General features: G+C 37.4%; 1 protein-coding gene across 1 annotated transcript; it reads right to left on the bottom strand.

Moving 5' to 3' along the window:
* Positions 1 to 13,913: 13,913 nt before the first annotated feature.
* On the bottom strand, positions 13,914 to 18,322 carry LOC107839223 (probable serine/threonine-protein kinase At1g01540). Its single transcript, XM_016682627.2, has 8 exons — positions 17,682 to 18,322; positions 16,142 to 16,455; positions 15,440 to 15,544; positions 15,230 to 15,352; positions 14,981 to 15,151; positions 14,732 to 14,861; positions 14,437 to 14,646; positions 13,914 to 14,328 (listed from the first exon to the last, which is right to left on the bottom strand). Exons 1-8 carry the CDS (start codon positions 17,964 to 17,966, stop codon positions 14,161 to 14,163), a joined length of 1,506 nt encoding a protein of 501 aa, XP_016538113.1. The 5' UTR covers positions 17,967 to 18,322; the 3' UTR covers positions 13,914 to 14,160.
* Between the last annotated feature and the right edge of the window lie 943 nt (positions 18,323 to 19,265).

The following is a 19,265-nucleotide window of genomic DNA, read 5'->3' as shown; positions in this document are numbered from 1 at the left end:
TTCAATCACCGGCACATAACCATTGGGACGGTGATTGAAGATGTTCCAAAAGGTAGCAGTTTCTATACAGTGGAAATTGTAAACACTGCGGAAAGAGATTCGACACCCAAAATATCAATGCCTTCTGTCTACAAAATGATTGCAACTGTGATGTTAAGAAATGGGTTCGAACCTGGTCGAGGCTTGGGCAAGAATTTACGAGGAATTATCAAGCCTATTGTGATCCCAGAGAGAAGCTCTAAGCACGGGTTAAGGTATCATCCTACCAGAAAAGATAGGGTTGAGGATGAGCCAGAAAAGAGTCTATTTAGGCCCTTGCCACTCTTGTTCCAGTTATTTCTCGTACGAGAGATGTCAGATGATAATGGTCTTAGGGATGGGATAGGAGATTTGTTTGAAGGATGCAATGCTATACCAGAAGATCTCCCAGAGTCCAGTGGGGTGAAGCAGATTGCGCCAGGGGAGGCTTTGCAAAATTAGACCTCCACTCCACTCATAACTCGTCGCCCGTCGTGGTAGATGAAAGGGCAATTACTAATAGTTTTGAAATCGGTGATGATCCGGAGGAGGCCCCGCAATCTACCTTTTATATCTCAAAACTTTATTTTCGTATCTTACTGCTTTCAAAAAAGGTGGGGGCTTGTAGTTGTACAAGTCATAAGCCATGGTTTTGTAATTATTTCTCAAATTTCAATGAAAAGGCCTTCATTTATTTGGAAAACTATATTAGTTCTAAAACGCTCCTACACATATGTTTTGTTAATTCCTTATCATCTAACTTAGTTTGTTTGTCTATTACAGTAGCAGTAGCTTAAAACCTGCCAATATTATGTCATGTCAAAGCCTGAACGGACAAAATGAAGGGGACGATGATGGTAAGAAGGATGATGACGAGGAACGGTTAGTTAAAGATATGGAGGAATTTGAGAATCGCAAAAAACCTAATCTAGAAGAAACTGAAACAGTCAACTTGGGAGATCACAATGAAATCAAAGAGACCAGTATCAGTGTCCACCTTGCAGCGCCACAAAGAAAAGAGCTCATCCACCTATTGCGAGAGTATATCGATGTGTTTGCTTGGTTCTATGATGATATGCTAGGGTTGAGCACCAGCATTGTGTCATATATTCTGAGTTTTATCCAGTCAAGCAGAAAATAAGAAAATTCAAGCCAGATTTAAGTCTAAAGATCAAGGAAGAAGTGACAAAACAAATCCAGTCTAAGGTTGTCGAGGTCACAAAATATCCGACATGGTTGGCCAACATCATCCCTGTGCCAAAGAAGGACGGCAAAATTCGAATTTGTGTTGACTATAGAGACTTGAACAGAGCCAGTCCTAAAGATAATTTTTCGTTGCCCAACATCCACATTCTCATCGATAACTGTGCGAAACATGAAATGCAGTCATTCGTTGATTGTTTCGCCGGCTATCATTTGATACTGATGGATGAGAAAGATACAGAAAAACGGCTTTTATTACGCCCTGGGGTGTTTATCATTACAGGGTAATGCCGTTTGGTCTCAAGAACGCAGGTGCGACATATATGAGGGTCATGGCGATGATTTTCCATGATATGATCCATAAGGAGATTGAGGTGTACGTAGATGATATAATTATCAAATCCCGCGAGAGTTTGGATCATCTAACTCATCTGGAGAAATTCTTCAACAGATAAGAAGGTGCAGTTTGAAGTTAAATCCTACTAAGTGTGCTTTTGGTGTGCCATCTGCGAAGTTGCTGGGGTTCATAGTCAGTAGAAGGGGGATCGAGCTAGACCCATCCAAAATCAAGACAATTCAAGACTTGCAACCGCTGAGTACCAAGAAAGAAGTTATGAGTTTCCTGGGTCGTCTGAATTACATTAGCAGATTCATCGCTCAATCACAGTCATATGTGAGCCAATTCTCAAGATGTTGAAGAAAAATGCACTGAATGAGTGGACAGAAGAATGTCAGAAAGCTTTTGATCGCATCAAGGAATACTTGTCTGCACCACCTATTTTGGTCCCACCGAGAGAAGAAATTCTATTATTGCTTTACCTGTCAGTCTCAGAAAATACTTTTGGATGCATCCTCAGGAAATATGATGAGATCGGCAGAAAAGAGAAAGCCATTTACTACTTGAGTAAAAAGTTCACACCATATGAACCCCGTTACACTCTTATAGAAAGGACATGTTGTGCTTTGACTTGGATGGCACAAAAGTTGAGGCATTATCTGTCATCCTACACAACTTACCTCATCTCAAGAATGGATCCATTGAAGTATATATTCCAAAAGGCAATGCCTACAGTAAACTAGCCAAGTGGCAAATGTTGCTGGGTGAGTTTGACATTGTGTATGTGACCCAAAAAGCAATCAAGGGGCAAGCCTTAGCAGATCATTTGGCTGAAAACCCAGTTGATGAGGAATACGAGCCACTTCGGACATACTTTCCAGACGAGAAAGTTTTGTTCGTAGGAGAAGATATCACGAAAATCTACCCCAGATGGAGGCTATTTTTTTATGGGGCGGTCAACTTCAAAGGTTCAGGAATTGGAGCAGTTTTGGTGTCAGAAACGGGCCAGTATTATCCGGCAACTGCTAAGTTACGTTTTCCATGCACCAACAACATGGCTGAATATGAAGCTTGCATCCTAGGGCTCAAATTGGCACTTGATATGGGTGTTCGTGAATTGCTAGCCATTGGAGATTCAGATTTGCTGATTCACTAGGTATGGGGAGAATGGGCGGTAAAAAACTCCAAGATTACTCCTTGTGTGGAGCTAGTGCATGAATTATGCGGAAGATTCAAGGATGATAATTTCAGACATATCCCACGGACACAAAATGAGTTTGATGACACTTTGGCCACGATATCTTTCATGATTCAGCACCCGGATCAGAGTTACATCGATCCTTTGAAAATAAGCCTGAAGGAGCAACCCGCGCATTGCATACACGTAGAAGAAGAGCCTGATGGAAGGCCTTGGTATTATGGCATTAAGAGGTATTTAAAATCTGGATTATATCCTGAAGAGGCTAGTAACAACCAAAAGAAGACAGTCCGGCCTTTGGTAAAGAATTACTTTCCAAGTGGAGAAATTCTTTTTAGGAGGACTCCTGATTTGGGATTCCTAAGATACGTCGATGCAGCGGAAGCCAATAAGTTGATAAACGAGATACACGCTGGAGTTTGTGGGCCCCACATAAATGGGTTTGTCCTTGCAAGAAAGATCCTGAGAACCGGTTACTTCTGGATGACTATGAAAAATGATTGTAGTAAGTTTGTGCAGAGATGTCCAAAATGTCAAATACACGGAGATCTGATTCGAATGCCTCCATACGAGCTTCACGTAATGAATTCTCCTTGGCCTTTCGTAGCTTGGGGCATCGATGTCATCAGACCAATAGAGCCACTATCATCGAATGGGCATAGATTTATTTTGGTTGCCATTAATTATTTCATTAAGTGGGTCGAAGCTGCTTCGTACAGAGCCGTCACTAAGAAAGTGGTTGCAGATTTCGTCAGTAATAACTTGATTTTCCGATTCGGAGTGCCGGAATCGATTATTACTGATAATGGGGAAAACCTGAACAGTCACTTGATGAAAAAAATTTGTGATCAGTTCAAGATTGTGCATCGCAACTCGACGGCATACCGTTCCCAAATGAATGGAGCCGTAGAAGCTGCTAACAAGAATATCAAGAAGATCTTGAGAAAGATGGTCGAAAATAATAGATCATGGCATGAGATGTTACCTTACGCTTTACTAGGGTATCGAACAACAGTTCGAACCTCCACAGGAGCAACTCCCTATTTACTAGTTTATGGGAATAAAGCTGTGATACCCGCTGAGGTTGAAATACCTTCCCTAAGGATTATTCAGGAAGCTGGACTGAGTAATGAGGAATGGGTCCGCGCTCGTTACGAACAATTCATGTTAATTGATAAAAAGAGAATGGCCGCTGTATGCCACGGTCAACTGTATCAACACAGGATAGTTCGTGTCTTTAACAAGAAGGTAAGAACTCGAGCATTTGAAGTGGGGCAACTGGTTCTTAACTGAATATTCCCTCACCAAGAGGAGTACAAGGGCAAGTTCGCTCCAAACTGGCAAGGGCCATATATTGTTCGCAAGATGCTATCTGGAGGATCTCTGATTTTGTCTGAGATGGATGGAACAAAGTGGACCAAACCAATCAATTCTGATGCGGTAAAGAAATATTATGTTTGAATGACATTCTAGTTTTTGTGTTTTCTTAGTTTGTTTGTAATCACCTTTGTAATAATGTTGTTTGCTAGTGTGTAACTGCCTAGAATCCTTTCCCTTTAGGCCTGAACTACGTTTGACCTGATTCCTACTTCAACGGGATATGTAGGCGGCCTATGTTGGCTTCGGTCAACCCCTTTGGATAATTTATCATTTTTCTTTATATATGAGCTACGTGATGACTTGAATTCCCAATAAAAAGGATACGTACGCGGCCTATGTCGGCTTCGGTCAACCCATTAGATTTTTCTATATATATTCCTAGCGTAGGCCTGAACTACGTTTGACCTGATTCCTACTTCAACGGGATACGTAGGCACCCCAATGGCTCGGTTCTATAACCTTAGGAGATGGAAACTGGGGCAGAATTTTCAAAAAAGAATCTAAAAAATTCACAAGAGAAGATCGACATCCAACAAAGAGAATGAAGATCAGCAAAGACTTCAGATCCACTCCGATTGGTATTATCTCAAACAAGTTTAAACTAGGACAGAAATTTTGAGGAAGACCTCAAAATTTCCACCAAATGCCGAAACATATTTCAGATTCCCCAACACCAGAGGTTAAAGCTTTGAAAACCACCAACTGTAACAAACTGGGTAGACTCAATTTTTGGCTATGATAGAACTACTTGAAGAAACCCTCCAACAATAATCATGAGTTTTGGAAACCATCCATCGGATATAGTCAGAACCGCGAGGAAGATGTTCATTGAGCTACTACACGACATGACTGGTAGAAATTTTCTAAAATTTTACAGAAGTTTTCAAAATTATTTTCAAAAATTTAAGACTACTTTAAAAAATCTTACGACTCACTTACTTAGTACTTGCCTAGACATCATTTGAGATAGAGTGTCAGGGTGGAAGTCTTAATATGGTGGAAAGAAAAGAGATGGCAAGGAGCAAATCAAGGATCGAAGAAGGTCAACATGGAGTGATTTCATTCAACTAATCATTTTTCTGTGGATGCAAGGATCAATACGCAAAATGAGAGTCTCTTTCAAAAATCCCCGAGCAAATTGGGAGCCACAACAAATCATTAATGCTCAAGAACGGTATTTTAGTGCAACCCTAAAAATAGGTTTAATGCTCATTTATTGAGGACCTTTTGATTTGTCCATCTCATTTCTTGAGATCGTAGGCGACAAACAAAAGCACTTTGTCTTCTTTACACGTGTCGTATTTAGAAGTTTCCTAAAAATAGTCGCTAGTAAAAGCGACTTTGTGTTTACTAATCATCTACCTTGAGTACAGGTACATGTAGAAAGCAGGACGCTGACAAATGAAGCCAGGTAAAATTATTTTATCACTGCCACAATAGCCATTGCATATCATTGCCGCAAAGGCCATCACATATCATTGCCGTAAAGGCTATTCAATATATCTGTCGACACGCTCGACACAACGCTGGCGTCGAGGATATCATCAGCATTTAATATATGTTGACGTGCTACACACAACGCTGGCGTCGAGGATATCATCAGCATTCAATATATCTGTCGACACGCTAGACACAACGCTGGCGTCGAGGATATCATCAGCATTCAATACATCTATTGACACACAAGACACAATGCTGGAGTCGAGGATATCATCATTTTTTCATGAATCAGCATCTGAATACATTAAGAGAACACGATTTGGAGGGATGCCTTCAGGTCGCTATCTAAGGATGAATGATATATAAGATTTCCTAGCAATTGACAATTTGAAGGTCATCTATAAGTCATATTATTTGAAATAGGATAGTGTGCAAGATCACCTATGAGTTGATAGCCTGTAGGTCATCCGTAAGCTACAATAACATCCTAACCGGATAGTGTGCAAGATCACCCAAAAGTTGATAGTTCAAAGGTTATCCGTAAGTCGCAACTAAATCCTTACCGGAGGATATGCAAGATTGTCAAATTGATACATCCAAGGGTTTTCTATAAGCCCCGTCATATCCAAGATCGATTATGTGCAGGATTACCCAAAGACGATCAATTTGAGGGATTATCTATAAGTCATATTGTATCTAAGGTCGGATGATGTGCAGGAATACCTGAAAGCTAGCGATTGGAGGGATATCTGTAAGTCATCTCTTATCCAAAGTCGAATGATGTGCAGGATTACCTAAAAGTTAAAAATTCAAAGGATATCTGTAAGTCACTTCATATCCAACATCAAATAATGCGAAAGATTATCTGAAGATTGACAATTTAAGATAAATTTATAAATCGATCATCGGTTACAGCCGGAGAGGTTGTCATGCCACATACAACAAGTGATATAGGTAACCAAAAGGGCCACCTCACTTTGAAAACATATTCGCTCGACTGATGAGCTAATTATACAACAACCAAGGAGGTTGTTGTGTCTGTTATTGCGAGTTATTTCCCATCAAACAGGTACAATAAAGGATGACTTCGCTTTTCAGGCCACAACTCACGTAGAGATATGGTAAAAGATTACTTACCTCTTTTGTGAATTATATTTAACACTAACACTTTTTGCCTGAAGCATTGTCAAAAGTATCCGAGAGGATTAAAATCTCAAATCAAAACCACAGGTGCGGACGACTCAAAAAAGGACGCAGCACAACGTGGAACTCTTTCTCAGTAGCAAAATAGGACATAGTCTGGAGAGGGATGTCAAACTATCTAGACACGAGCTAAATGATGATCACCACCACCATTTAACCACGCCTCTATTAGAAGGCATGTGGGTATTTTTCGGATATTCTGGTCTCACCTTTAACTCTGGGATGTTTGTTAACTCATACTGAGGGGAACTTTCTTTTTTTATTTCAAATTCGGGTGGCAACACACTTAGAGTTTTGGAAATTATGTCCGGCTAAGTTATTACCTATGGATGTGAAGATCTCCATGTTCATGGTTAAGAGGTTACAAGACTCTTTTCTACAACTCAATTAACTTATCACTCATCCCGAGCTAAAGATCGTCCAAAATAAAGGACTATCTTTTCTACCGATTGAGTCGACCAAAAAACTAGTATATTTTTGTTTAAGCATAAAATCTTCTTATTTCCGAGGAAGTTTGGGGTGGCTCGGAGCTTTTCGAGTCGATAATATCAAGCTCCCAGTGGTAATAACTGTACTGATAGCTCATCGTCCCGTTTTGCCACCCCGAAAGAGGTAAATGCACGCTCGTCCCTTTTAATTTCGTTGTTTCCTGCTTTACCCCCCTTTTCTTCATAGAAGTAGTTTATCTGTTTGAAATGAATGAGGCTGGGTTGTCTGCTGTAGAGGCCCCAAAAGCCATAGGATTCTCTTCTCTTTAGAGAATATAATATTTGGTCGCATCCGTTATATTTGGATAACCTTTGTCGTGATTGCCTATATGCAATCTTTGCTGATTTCTCCTTAGATTTGAAATTTGTCGCTTATTCTTGCTATTACTGATGAATTTGTTATGCGACTCTACTGCTTGAGATGAATAGTTGGTTCCGTGATAAAGATTCATGCTTTGATTTTGTTTCGGGCTGTTGGTATTTCGTTAAGCTGTTTTCATAATCAAATCTCTTGCTTGGAGTCTGTTGAATAGTTTTGGTTTGATGGTTGTCATGGTAGCTATCTTTTTAGTGTAAAGTTGAGTGCTTTGAGCAAGTTTAATAGATTTTGGGTTACTAGAGTTTTGTTAAGGATGTTTACACAATAATGATTCGAACTTCGGGTTTGCTTAATGATTTTGGGCTAACGATATGTCGTTATTGCTGGTTTTGGTGTCAAGGTCCCAAGATTTAATCTCAATTGAATAGTTTCAGGTGGTTGTGTGCGATCTAGCTGACTCTGTGTCAAAGTTCTGTGGTAAAAGGTCTAAATATGCTTATATTTTCACAAATCGATTTCTTATTTGCAAGTCAAAAGATATATTTTCAAACAAGTTAAGTAACGTGAAGTCTTTGTCTGGCATAACGTGACGCTTTTCCTGATTTAAAATAAGGTGGTTGTGTCGAACTAAGGTCCGGTAGGAAAATGAAGTTTATGATTTATATGTCTAGAAGCTTGCTTTGAGAGTGTTATATGATGTTAATTGCATCTTGTTTAAATTCATTTGAGTGGTGGTGGTTTGCTTAGCTTGCATTATAATAAGTACGGGTTAGTCATAGTTCGCTTAGTCTGCGATACTAATTCTAACTTGTTTGAAGCCATTTATTTAGTCATAGTTTGCTTAGTCTGTGGATTAGAGTCAATGTAAACTGCTAAGAGTATTTCCTGTTATTCATGCTTATGAGGTGTACCTGTTTTACTATTGATAGTCAGTTCAGGGGATTGTTTACAGTAGATCGGACTAGATTTATATTTCATGATGCAAATTCTGATTGGGTTGAGTATGCTTATCCTTATTATAGCCTGCTCTTGATATCCCTGCCGCTACAATTCCTTAAGTTAGCCTATTCTCTTGTGGGTTGAGGTTCATTAGGAACCGTTCCTCTTCATCCTCTATTTGAGATAGCGGTATGGATCGCGTACGTTCTGTGCTTGGGATACATTGATTTCGTGGTTATTGTTGTTGGTTTCTATGCACGACGCATGATGAGAAGTTGCCTTTAGTAGACTGGTTTGGCGTTTTTTTTATAACGATAATTTAGTAATCATTTAAATGATAACTGTAGGATGTAGATTAATTATTTTGCTTTTTCTTTTGCATGTGGATACGATTGAGTCCTATACGGACTCCCTTGCCTATGCATATCTATCACAGGCCATGGAGGCCCTAAAACGCAAAGTTGGTTCCGAAAGAATTTCCAAGTATCCATCGTGTGTTGTACGGGTATAAGGAGGTGGAAGAAGCAGAAGGGATTAAAGTCCCATATTTGAAGCGGCTAAGAGATAAAAGTCTCATTTACTATTTCATTTTGTTTAATTAGTGTTTTTTTTATTATTTATTGTTTATTTTATTTGTTTATTCATTCATTTGGGCCTCGAAGCCAAAGTTGTATTTAATACAGGTGAAGTGAAAACTCGAGCCAAAGGGCCCGAAAACATAGAAATAGGATAGGTGAGAGGAAAATGGGTTGAAAACCCAACTAGATTAGGACAGGTTTAACGGTTTGTGCTTCAAAGCCTAAATCATTACTTCTCCTCCCTTTTCCTTTCTTTTGATTATTTGTTTTGCATGCCTTTTACGAACCTAGTCAAATCCCCTAATGAGTTCGCTAAAAACTAATCTTTGCAAACTTTCAAAATATTTCTAAAATCAATCACTTCTCAACAAATCAAATTTCTGAAGCTAATCAAAGACGTTTCAAACAGTTCGGATAACCGCAAGTTAGCAGACGTTTTAGGTGCCTAACACCTTCCTAAAATGTTAATAGGAACCACTTACTCGGAATCTCTAACTTAAAATGATTTTCCTGTTTCGAATCATTTTAAGTAACTCTCTAAAGGTTTCTTAATTCTTTTTCAAAATTAAGTGGCGACTCTCTTTCAAAAAGTCGAAATTTCTTCGCAAAAACAATGTTTCCCAATGTTGATTTCTTAAATGAAGGGTTCATCTAAGGAGACTTGAATACAAAGCCTCTCATATCGACCTCTGAGTGTGGCGGAAGTGCGGGCATCGACCTTTAGGAGCTTTCCCACTTTTCTTCCCACTCTCTCTAAGATAGATCCATCATAATACTTCGTGGGTAATTGGGGTAATCGAATCCAGATGGTTGTGGATTCAATGGTTGACAGTTTTGGGATGAAATTTGGTTCCCATATCCTAACTGATGCATATGCTCCTGCTACAAACCAGGGACCATCTTGGAGGATTCGTTGTTGCGAATCCTTCCCAGCTAATTTAACAGTGAAGTATCTAGACCAAGATCGATCAACGGAAATGCCTCTTTTAGTTTCCACATTTCTATGAGTTTCTTCTTAAGGAAGGAGTGGTTTACTTTCTTTGATGATGAGGGAGAATTCACATGGTTTATGCAGGCGCGCTTGTTCTTCTGGTGACAGAGAGATGCGCCCTTATCCTTCGATTTGACGAGAATGAGTATCTTCTTTAGACTTGTAGTTGCATTCCTGAGGTATCTGACCCTTAGTGATATCACAATAGGAAGGTTTTGAGGGGTTTCTGTGACCCCGTCCATGGGGGAATTCGAGGAATTTGGGGGTTTCGGTGGAATCGAAGGGGGAGTATAAGAGGTGGTCATCTTCTTAGATCGAGTGGATAGGAAAGGAAGAGGGAAATTTTAGAGAGAGACTAGTCTTTCTCTCTCTTGGGCAAAACTAATTGGGAATTTCATTGGCACCTAGTGTTGATACAAATTCAATAAATATTTACGACACATACAAATGAGGGGTGTAACTATGTAGAGTAATCAGTTGACATGTTGAACGTACACTTTTTTATAAGAAATTATATTATTTATATAGTTAATTGGGCCAAATGTTATTTTTCATTCATATGTACTAAACCTTGACATTATTTTTTGAGCATTTTATCGAAAATTTCTGATTGTTTGAAACGCGAGATAAGATAAGACATTTCATGATTATATCTGAAATAAATTTATATTACATTTGGTTATAATTTATACCATCAACTAAACTCCGCATAGGCTTAATCATAAATATCTTATCTTATTCTATCAAAACTGAGATTATTTTATCACCTCTCTCAAATAGAATAAATTATTCCAAAAATTATAATTTTAAAATAATTTAGTCCACAAACCAAACGATCACTATTTCCCGTGCACTTGGGTAACTCTTTGAGATATTTTGTTGGACGTGATATTTAGTTGTCAAGTAGGGGGTAAGCGTGTAAAGAATTGGAGACGGCAAAGTGACTTCAGCCGATAGCCATATATGTTTGTTGAGAGATCGTCACATACGTTTATTTTATTTTTTCCTTTTTTGTACAGGATTCTCTAAAAATGCGTCGAAGAGTCAAATGAAACAAATGAATGATCTTTTCTAAGAGCTTGAATAATTTTTTTTATGAGCTAATTTTGAAGTTGATTCAGAATTCAAAATTCATTTATTTACATCTCAAATATTATTTATTGATGCCAGACTCCCCTATTAAAATTGTCCAGGCATCAGATGAAATCGATGGTCTGCTTATATGGTCTTTCCACAATCCTTTCGCTAGGTCTAGTAGGGAAATCTTGAACTAAGGTATGATTAATTTCTTTACAAAATTCTTGCCTTATTTGTGGAAAATTTTCTAAGCGGCTTTTAAGGTTTGGCACTTGTGTAGCTTAAGGCAGCAAGCAACTAGCAATGGATGAGTTTTTTTGACCAAATGGTCAGTTAAAGTATGCGTAACAATTTTACTATTTTTTAAAAAAGAATAGCAAGATGACTTGAAGATTAAGCGATATCATTTTTTGATAATTAAACGTGGAGCTTTCCATTCAAGTTATTCTTACAATTAAAATTCACATTTTTTTTGTATATCATACTGCTTTGAGATTGCGAAAAGCAAATCATATCAAATACTTTTAAATCTATCAAGTATAAATGACTAAATAATATATTGGTGCGCGAGCAATTTTAATAACGGTGCGAATTTCGCTATAAAAATATCTACATGTGGAAAAAACCTTTGCACTCCATGTCTGCTATAAATAAATGGCATGTGTTTGTACATAAATTTCTTATCGTTTATGATTAAATAGTACACATTCTTAGCTCATTTAATCATAGCAAGCTAATATAATTTGATATAAACATCGTGTGAGAATAAATACTTTCACTTGTAAAACCGTCAATTTCCAATATTTTTTCAGTGGGCTAAATTGGCTTGTCAACTAATCTTGAATAGGCCTGTTATCACTATGCTTCGGCCCAAAAATGATAGTTGGGCCTCCAACCTTATATTGGGCCATATTGCTCCAATTAGATTTAGCAATCAGGTCCTTACAAGAATTGCACTAGGCAGTTGAATTTACTTTCCTATTAAAGTTGTATTTAGTTTTTCAAATTATTATATTTGTAACTAATATATTATACCATGGATACATGATGACGAGGTGACTATTAGATACAAATGGTTTTTCAATTTGAAATTGTCTATTGTCTAGATATATATCATGGTCTTAGAGCTACATGTTATTCAAAGGAAAGCATGCAAATTGAATTTATTTCCATAGGAGTCGTAGCGAAAGCGAGTCGGGCAATAGTTACTGCTTATGAACTTGAATTTGGGTGATCTATCCATGACCAGGATGAAGATTGGGTGAAATTAAGTGGAGGTCCAAACCGACTAATGTTGAAGAATTAGCGGATGAATTATGATTAGGGGTGAAATACCACTCAAGCCCAGAGCTAACTAGTCCTCCCTAAATGCATTGAGGCGCAGCAGTTGACTAGACATCTAGGGTAAAGCATTTGTTTCAGTGCAGGCGGTAGGGACCCAGAGATGAGGAAGGACGTAGTAATCGACAAAATGCTTTGGGGAGTTGAAAATAAGCATAGATCTGAAAATTTCTGAATAGGCAACCTTTCAAACTGTTCCTAAATCTATGGACAGGCAAGAGACAACTTGGCCAACTGAAAGATCTTCGTAGCCAGAGGAAAAGAAAGCAAATGTGATTCCCGTAATAACGACAAGCGGAATGAGAGCAACCTAAATCGTGAAAATAGAGTTGTGAGAGAGCAATACAAGCGTCAACGTATCGCATATCTAAAGTTGATTCTGAAACGGCTATACTTGGGGAAAAAAATAAATAGAAAAGGTGGTAGATATAAAATGGAAGGAACTAAGAAGCTAGGAACCAAAAGGCCCCTCAAATTTATTTATCAAAGCATCTTACTCTAGTAAAGGTAGCATAATAAAAGCATCACATGAATGCAAACTAACTTCCAACAGCAAGAAGCAATCTTGCTGCAAATTCATAAATGTCTCTTCCCCAATGCAGACCTGTTCCATTCATTACTCTATTCTTACTCTTAACTAGCAACCAAACCCATAGGACAAAAACATGCCTTAAATAAACACCATAAAGAATTAAAAGCCAATCTCTATTCGAAACAACAAATATAGGGTATCAGAAAATCTGACATTTAGATTTCATGTCATAATTTTAATGTTGCCGTACATCCCAATAGCCCATTATCCACCGAGTTTCAAAATCATGCCTCCTAGTCCTCGGAGATTTCTCGATTATTAAAAAAAAAAAAAAAAAAAAAAAAAAAAGGTTACAATAGAGCCAAAATGTACTACATTTGAACATGTCAAGAAAACACAAGGACTGAGCAAATGGCAAAAGCTGGTAGATATTATCAACTAATAATGGTAAGCATGTTAGCACTAATGATACCAATTTGCCAGCCCTACACACCACCAAACAACTTTAAAATGTCATTTTCTAGTACCATGGGAATTGACATGTTCATGCACTGAAATCAAGAACAAACAAATGACCCCATTCACTATATACAACATGCCAAGACACCAGATCAAAGAAAATTAAAAAGAGTAACTAAAAGCCAATAAGGGGCTCTCAAATGAGCTTTGATCCAGCAAAATTAGCTGGCAAAGTGGGAAAAAAAGGGTCCACTAGTCATAAAAGTATAATGAAGGAATCCTTATCCTTACAAAATATTAAAAACAGCAATATAGTGCCTGGCCAGTGGGCCTCTAATACATACCTGTTGGGAAATCACACCAAAGTTTTATTATATGGATAGAGACAACCAAACAGAAAAATACTCAAGTGGAAGATTGAAATATGTGACTTCTATTGAAAATTATTAAAAAAATATGATGAAGATTACAAGTGAACTTGAGTATGTGAACAATATAGGATAAATTACCTAAACAAGAAAATTGCAAGGGAGGAAAAGAATAGTATAGAAATCATTAAGCAGGTTAGTGAAAAAGAATTACATAAAGAACAGAAAGAATTGCATAAGCATTTAAAATATATAAATATTTTTTATCATATATTTTATTTTTTTAATTTTATCTCCAACTAGCCGGCATATTATGGTTTCTACTACTGTCTCCTTCACTAGTTTCTGATGCTCCATCACCATATTGTTTTCTGGGTAACTTGGGACCAGCTTGGTTGTCTTGCTTGTAGTCACGGTGAGAATTAGACGATTCTCTTTCTCTCCCAATACGACGTTCCTAGAGATTGTAGAAAATGACATAATAACAGATGAGCAATCAGCAAACTTGAGGAATGACAGTATCATATGGCTGTTCTTTTTAAAAAAAAATGAACTTGGTACATACATCGCGAACCAGCTGTTCATCGGCCTCTAGCATGTGGATAATGTGTCCCATTTTAGGCCTCTTTTGAGCATCAGGATCAACACACCGAAGAGCAACCAAAAGAGCACGCTTGAGTGCTTTTGAAGAAGGCATTTCAGGCAACTTAGGATCAACCACTTCCTCGGATTTTCGATTTCCAACCATCATTTTTAACCACTCCACCAAATTAATCTGCCATTATTTTCCAAATTTTAGTTGTATGAAACACAAATTACTCGGTTATATTCAAACTTGATAAAGGATGGGAAAAACTAACCTCGCCTTGTGGTCTACTATAATCAACAGGAGTCCTCCCAGTAATTATCTCCATGATAAGTATTCCAAAGCTATAAATGTCACTCTTCTCATTAAGCATGCCGGTACAAGCATATTCTGGTGCAACATAACTGGTACAGAAATAATGTGCTAAGTATCACTTAACGACAATCACTAGATTGATCCTATAGAGGAAGCCCAATTCACAGTCTGAAAAAGATGAAAAGGTACAAAGGAGGACTGCACTAACCCAAATGTTCCCATTACACGAGTTGTCACATAACTCCTCTCTGCATTGAGGAGTTTAGCAAGTCCAAAATCTGACAGCTTTGGATGCCACTGGCGATCGAGGAGAACGTTGCTGGATTTTACATCTCGATGAACAACTTTAGGTTCCAGACCCTCATGAAGATAGGCTAAACTGCAGCATACATAAAAAACTAGCAGTCAGGCTACCACTTAAAACCTTGATATGTGCAAGAAGTTTCTCAGTACGTACGCTTTTGCTGTTCCCACTATTATAGTCATTCTGATATCCCATGTCAAAGGACTAACATCCCCAACATCTCCGTGAAGCCATTGCTCCAAAGTTCCATTATCTACATACTCATAGACAAGCATCCTAAAGAGCAAAAAGACGCACTCAGTCTGTTGACCCTTCAAAGCAAACTACAATTTAGAATTCAAATTATACAGTTGAAATTGGTACCTGTAAGCTCCTTCAACACAGTAGCCAAGCAGCCTCACAAGATTCTTGTGTCTTACACGCCCAATAGCTTCCACCTCCACTTTAAACTCCTTCTCTGCTTGACCCCTGAAATTATTGAGCCAATTAAAATCTTCACTAAATTATTTATCCAGATACTTAGTCCTATCATGAGCTAAAGATTGAAAAGATGTGATAATGTTGTTGCCAAGTAAGATTAGAATCTTCAATTTTAGTTGGAAGAAACAAAATATCTCCAAACACACACACAAAAAAAGGAATAAATAGAGTCTCCCACTATCAAAGAGAATGTGTTAGAAGCAATAAACAAGAACACCGCATTCAACTATTATGTGTTTCTTCCGGAAAAGAATTTATTCAGCTACCTAGCTAGTTAATTTCAACCTGAAAAGATAAAAGAACACTTCTCACCCACAGGAGGAGACTTCAAAGCAGATCGGGAGAACCTAGAAAAAGATAAGATACTTTCGTTCACAATGGTAAGGGGAGTGAGTGTACATGAAGAAATCATAACTGTTAACAGGATCAAAGGCAGAATCTAAACAACATTAATTGCATGTAAGGTGAAGACACAATTTCCATTTTTAGTAAAGCCCAAATGGGAAATAAGAAACTAAAAAAAGAAAGTCACCAAAGACTGCAAGAGATCTTTGTATAATATAAATGAGCATTAACGATTTTTACCTGTTATTCAAGAGATTTTTAACAGCTACTCTGGTGCCATCAGTCAAGACACCTTGATACACAATCCCATACCCACCTTCTCCTATCACATTCTCATCCGACAAATAATTAGTGGCAGCCTCGAGCTCTCTCAGCGTATACCACCTACCCCACCCTAAATGCGACACTTCTGGCAATTGCCCACTATTCCCTAATGACCCCGTTTCAGCTCCACTAGTCGCCCTACTCTCACCACTTGATGCCCCAGGAATCTTGTCTGAAAACACCACTCTGTGCTCCACCTTCCCCATGTCGATCTGTATTTCTGGCACTGCCTGATACATAGAGGTAACACCAATTAAGTTTCAATTTTAAGAAAACTTACATCCTTATTCGATAAAACGTAAACTTTTCAATTCAAAAAGTCTCAAAAGTTATCAAAGATTTTCTTTTTTTTCTACATACAGCAAAACTCCCAACCCAAAAAGATCTTAGCTATCAAACGATAATAATTTTTCAAAGAAAATATAAACTGAACTATATATCAATTTTAAAAACTAGCTAAAAGACCTTATTGAAATAGTAAATGTTGAAGTGTATGACCATCTCATCTAAAAGCTTAAGCTGTTAGAGAGAGCGTACTTTTATCATTTAATTATATTCTCAACAATAAATAGCTAAGAAAAGCACTGTATATAACTGAACCTTCAAAGTAAGAAAATTGACATCATGAGTCATGAGAAAACAAAACTCAAAATTCCCAGTCGAGAACAATCTAACCAAAGCTTACATCTCTTTTCCATAAACACGCAAACTTATCAGTTCAAAGAATCTCAAGGCTATCAAAGATTCTACATAACATTATATTCAGCATAAAGCAAAAATCTCTAATTGAAAAATTTCCAAGCTATCAAATATTAAATTAATTTCTACACAAAGCAAAATGCCCAATTCAGCAAAGCTCTAAGCTATCAAAAGATGACATTATTCCAATGAAAATGCAAATTCAACCATAAAATATTAAATTTATTTCTACATAAAGCAAAATACTAAATTCAGAAAACCTCTAAGCTATCAAAGGACGACATTATTCCAATGAAAATGCAAAATCAACCCTAAAAGATCAAATTTATTTCTACATAAATCAAAATACTAAATTCAGAAAACCTCTAAGGCTATCAAAAGATGACATTTTTCCAATGAAAATGCAAAATCAACCATAAAAGATTAAACATATTTCTACATCAAAATACTCAATTCACCAAAGCTCTAAGCTATCAAAAGATGACACTTTTCAAATAAAAAACAAAAATTTAACCATATACAAACCCCAAAACCAGCTAACAGACCTCATTGAAACATTAATAAAGGTCAGCCACCGGTGCAATAAAGCTGCTGCTATGCGTGGGTCTGGGAAGCGCCGGACCACAAAAGTGTCTTCTGGACACAACCTTACCTTACGTTTCTACCCAAGACTGTTTCCACGGCTTGAACTCATGATCTCATGGTCCCAATTTAATAAATATGAAATAACGAGATCATAAAAAAAAGAAAAATTCACCTGAGGGACAATGGGGCGGTGATCTGGGGCGGGGTCATGGTGAACAATCTCTTGGATTTCCTTCGATACAACTGGGCTGAGCTCAGACTTGATAGGGCGGTGGAGTTTGCCATTCTGGGTGGTAGTGCGGCGGCGAGAGGCGGTGATACACAGTGATAGAAGAAAGAGTATGAGAACAAATACAGCTCCGGCAAATATCCCAATAACCACCCACAATTTCAATCCAAAAATCGAAGTGTTCTTTGATAACTCACTGTTCACAAACGCCGCATCATACACAGACATTTTCTTCTTCAGTAAACAAAATCCACTTCACTGCATCCAATAATATATGATGAGTAAAACTATCAAAGGGGAATAATGAATGAGTGTGGTTTCTGAATGTGTATTTCCGGCGACATATCTGATCGGAATCTTGGTTTTACTTGGTGGTGAAATGGGTTTATCGGAAACTTGAAATGGGAGTTTGCCGGCGAGATTAAAGTTAGATTCTTGATTTTCCGGCGAAATTAAAGTCGGATTCTTGGATTTCCGGTGAATATTAGACAAAGAGAAGTGAGCAGGAGAGAGTGCGTGTGAGAATCTCTCCCTCACTCTTTTTTCTTTTTTTACTGCCAGTCTAATTAGTATTAATATTGTTAGTTTTTCCAGGATAACAAGTTGGCTCATTATTATATTAACTTAACCCCCCTTACTTTTTGAAAATGTCAATTTTTGTGTATGTTGTGTTCAGCTCCTCATTTCACATTATTTCGTGAGGGTTTTTCAAAAATATCCTCTTTATTTTTATTTGGTAAAAATATGATCTTCACGTTCTAATTTCTCTAGACTTTACTAATAAATAAATACAAAGTATATTTCGTTGATCCAAGTAATCCTTCAAAATGAAGTTAGGGGTCGTTTCTTCCAATAGTAAGGCAAGCTGGTAATGGAAAGATGGTAATGCATGAATTACTACAGTAAAAAGTGAATGTAGGAATTATTTTATTTATTGTTAGATGTTTGATTTAAAAATAATTAATTATTAATAAATGACAATTAAATTAGATTAGATAAAGACGAGCTCATAGATTAATATAGATATTTCAAATTGACCCACATTATCAAAATCAAGATTACAGATTGGTTCGGTGGTTATTATTTTTGAAACATAAATAAATTTGATAGTTCAAATGAAACAACCACTAATACTTTAAGCGAGTTCAAAACTCATTTGGATAAATAATTAGAAGGGTCTAAATAACAATACCTAAAAGTTTAGGGGTCTTATAATTGCTGAGACAAAATAAAGGCCGCCCATGACGAGAAAAAGTCTTTGGTAATTGGAATATGACGTGTCTGTCCTGATTTGGATTTCTTTGAATTTACTCTCCGAATTTTTTTACTTGTCATAATTTATTGCCTAATTTTTTTTTAAGGATTAGTTTGGTGTGACGTATAAAAAGCAATAGTCAAAATATATCAATAGGGCTGTGGTGTGGTGGATAGGGCTACTCCACCTTTAGTCAGAGCTTGAGGGACCTTAATGGACCCTGCAACGCGCGATTCGAATTAATCGGAGCCCCAATGAGGACACCGGACACC

The sequence above is a fragment of the Capsicum annuum genome, chromosome 8, assembly GCF_002878395.1.
Source record: "Capsicum annuum cultivar UCD-10X-F1 chromosome 8, UCD10Xv1.1, whole genome shotgun sequence".
Classification (NCBI taxonomy): Eukaryota; Viridiplantae; Streptophyta; class Magnoliopsida; order Solanales; family Solanaceae; genus Capsicum; species Capsicum annuum.
Note: the sequence above shows the minus strand (reverse complement) of the source record. Positions and strands in the feature narration are given on the sequence as shown.

Coding starts and splice junctions, on each gene's coding strand:
- LOC107839223 (XM_016682627.2), bottom strand. CDS start 17,966: ATGTCTGTGTATGATGCGGCGTTTGTGAACAGTGAGTTATCAAAGAAC. Junction 15,353..15,439: donor TGTGTTGAAGGAGCTTACAG/GTACCAATTTCA, acceptor TTTGCTCTTTAG/GATGCTTGTCTATGAGTATG. Junction 14,862..14,980: donor CGTGTAATGGGAACATTTGG/GTTAGTGCAGTC, acceptor TTTCTGTACCAG/TTATGTTGCACCAGAATATG.